At 63.3% G+C, this 2452-nt stretch overlaps 1 protein-coding gene across 1 annotated transcript in view; it reads left to right on the top strand.

Annotated features, from left to right (window-relative positions):
- The window catches only part of SLURP1 (secreted LY6/PLAUR domain containing 1), a 4254-nt gene that overhangs the window by 370 nt on the left and 1432 nt on the right, over positions 1 to 2452 (top strand). The window contains exons 2-3 of the mRNA XM_010846816.1: positions 192 to 277; positions 934 to 1088. Coding sequence (XP_010845118.1) covers positions 192 to 277; positions 934 to 1088 — 241 coding nt within the window. The remainder of the gene's footprint in view (positions 1 to 191; positions 278 to 933; positions 1089 to 2452) is intronic.

Below are 2452 nucleotides of genomic sequence, written 5' to 3'. Positions count from 1 at the left end.
GAGACGCACCCCCAGTCTCTGCCCCGCCCCACTTCAGAGGCTGCTCTGAGGCCCTGGATGCACACAGCACCCAGAGTCTCCAGCCACATCGAGACAGGGCTGCACGGCTTTCCTTCTGCACCACAAGGTGCCCCCTCCTAGCCCACAGCCCTGAGTCCGGAAAGCCCCCACTGTCCGCCACCCCCTTTAAGGGTTTCCTGCCCCTGGATGGAGGGAAGCAGCCGCTGGACGCACAGTCGAGTCCCACTGAGGGCGCCCCATGCCTGCGGGACAGGAGGTGGGCAGCCTCGGAGGCCTCCTGTCCCTCGGACCCTGGGAACGCCACACCTCCTCTCCCTGCGGGCAAGACTCGCATTCCCAGCCAGCTCCCAGGGGCAGGACCCTTGCAGACCTGCTGCTGGGAGAGCACCTTGGACAAACCCCCCGGAACAGTGGGGGCCAGGAGGCCAGGAACGTTCACACAGTCTCAGACACCACCCCCGGGGCCGCATCTCTGGGTGCTGACCCTGTCAAGGAGGAGACCCTGCCCTCAGCTATCCACCAGCCCTCCCACCTGGCTCTTCCCGCCTCTCACAAAAACAAGGGCGGCCGTGGGTCACTTAAGCCTTAAACTCTGGATTGAGACTCAGTAAGGGCTCCCCTGGTAGCTCAGCTGGTAAAGAATCTGCCTGCAATGCAGGAGACCCCGGTTTGATCCCTGGGTCAGGTAGCTACCTTGGAGAAGGGCACAGCAACCCACTGCAGTATTCTTGCCTGGGGAATCCCATGGAGGAGGAGCCTGGAGGGCTACAGTCAATAGGGCCGTGAGGAGTCAGACACGACTGAAGCGCCTATGCGCCCAGGTGTGACTCAGTAAACACACACACACATGGCCCTACAGGCAAACACGGGAAGGCTGTGTGTCCATCCTGGTCACTACCCCACTGCCCTCAGCACCCTCCCTGCCATCTCTACCTCCAAGGTCTTCCGGCTCCTTCAAGGCTGCTTTCCAGCGGCCTGCCCCAACGGCCCACGGGGTCTCCCGGCCTGGAGCCCGACCAGCCCGCCTGGCCGCCACTCCACATCCATCACCACCGCAACCTTCGCTGGCTAGTTTTCACAGCTGCCCCCCGGGTTGATGGTCCTCTGCCTGCTTTACATCTAAAAGAAGGGGGTCAGGGTGGCTCATGAGCAGACCTGGTCGCACAGAAGCCTGGGGGTGCCAGGACCCACCGTCTCTGAGGCTCAGACCAGACCCTGCCTGGCTGCACTTGCACAGCCCTCAAGCCTTGGCAGCCCAGGCCCCAGGGAAGGGCCGCCCGGCTGTGTGCTGGGCCACGCCCACAGCGTGTGACTGCATCATTTGACCTGGATTAACCACGGTCCTCCCTTTGCAAACAATTCCCTTTGTTTCCTTGCAACCACCTCCCCATCCTCGAGGCCAGGTCACTTCTGCTCTCCAACTGCCCTGGGTTCCTAGTTTCATCACAGAAAACAAAAATCCAGTCTGGAGGAAGGAGAGTCACCCCAAGGTCACACACGGAGACGGCAGCACAGCCAAGGCTCAAACCCAGGCCTCCTGAGTGCCAGCCCTAAGCTCCTCCCAGCACGTCACCCAGCCCTGAGACTGGGGTGTAACTCCCTGCCCCACGGCAGGGCCCACCCCCACCCTCCACCCACCGCACATACCCCTTCATCCACCACCTCTCTTACTCTTTCATAAGTGGTGAAAGAAGTGGGCACGAGGCTCAAGTGCCGGAATGTGCCCCCTCCCTTTCCAGCCAGCCCGCCCGCCACCCATGCATCGTCCATCCGTTTATTCCTCCTTCCTCCCAGCCACTTGCTCAAGCATCACCGAGCCATCTGTCTTTTCAACCATCCATCATCCATCCGCCCGTCCATCCACACACCCACCCATCCACCCACTGCACCCTCAGAGGACAGAGAAACCAGAGGCTGAGACAGCAGACGGGACCCAGGCCTCTGGCACAGGGGAGACGGGCGGTAGGGTCAGTGAGTGGCAGAGCACAGGGGTGGACGTGGGGCAGTGTGCGGTGGGAGGTGGGCCGCACGGCGGGTCCGGGAGCCCTGCTGTCTGGGGCTGGGAACAGGAAGCTCAGGCCTGGTCTAAAGGCCATTTGTGAGGAAGGGGTTGGCAGTGATGAGGGAACCATTGGGATGTGGGCCTGGGGCACCACACTCAGCAGTGGGAAGGGGCTCCTGTGTGGCGGCCAGGGGAGGGGCCGGCCTGGCCAGCTCCAGCATCTGGGGCTCCCGCCCCGAAGGCCAGCACCTAAGCGTCCTCTGCCAGCTGCCTGCCCAGCTTCCACCCTGCTGACTCACTGGCGGCTCCTGCCGCCACCCAGAGTGGGGACCCAAGGGCTGGGTATAAATCCCCACGGGCAGCTGGCGGAGACTGCGGCCGCTCGGCTCGACTAGAGGGATGGCCGTCCCCAGGGCCCTGCTGGCCCTG

The sequence above is a fragment of the Bison bison genome, unplaced genomic scaffold, assembly GCF_000754665.1.
Source record: "Bison bison bison isolate TAMUID 2011002044 unplaced genomic scaffold, Bison_UMD1.0 scf7180017849247, whole genome shotgun sequence".
NCBI classification, from domain to species: Eukaryota; Metazoa; Chordata; class Mammalia; order Artiodactyla; family Bovidae; genus Bison; species Bison bison.
The sequence above is the reverse complement of the archived record's forward strand: the minus strand, read 5'-3'. Positions and strand labels throughout refer to the sequence as shown.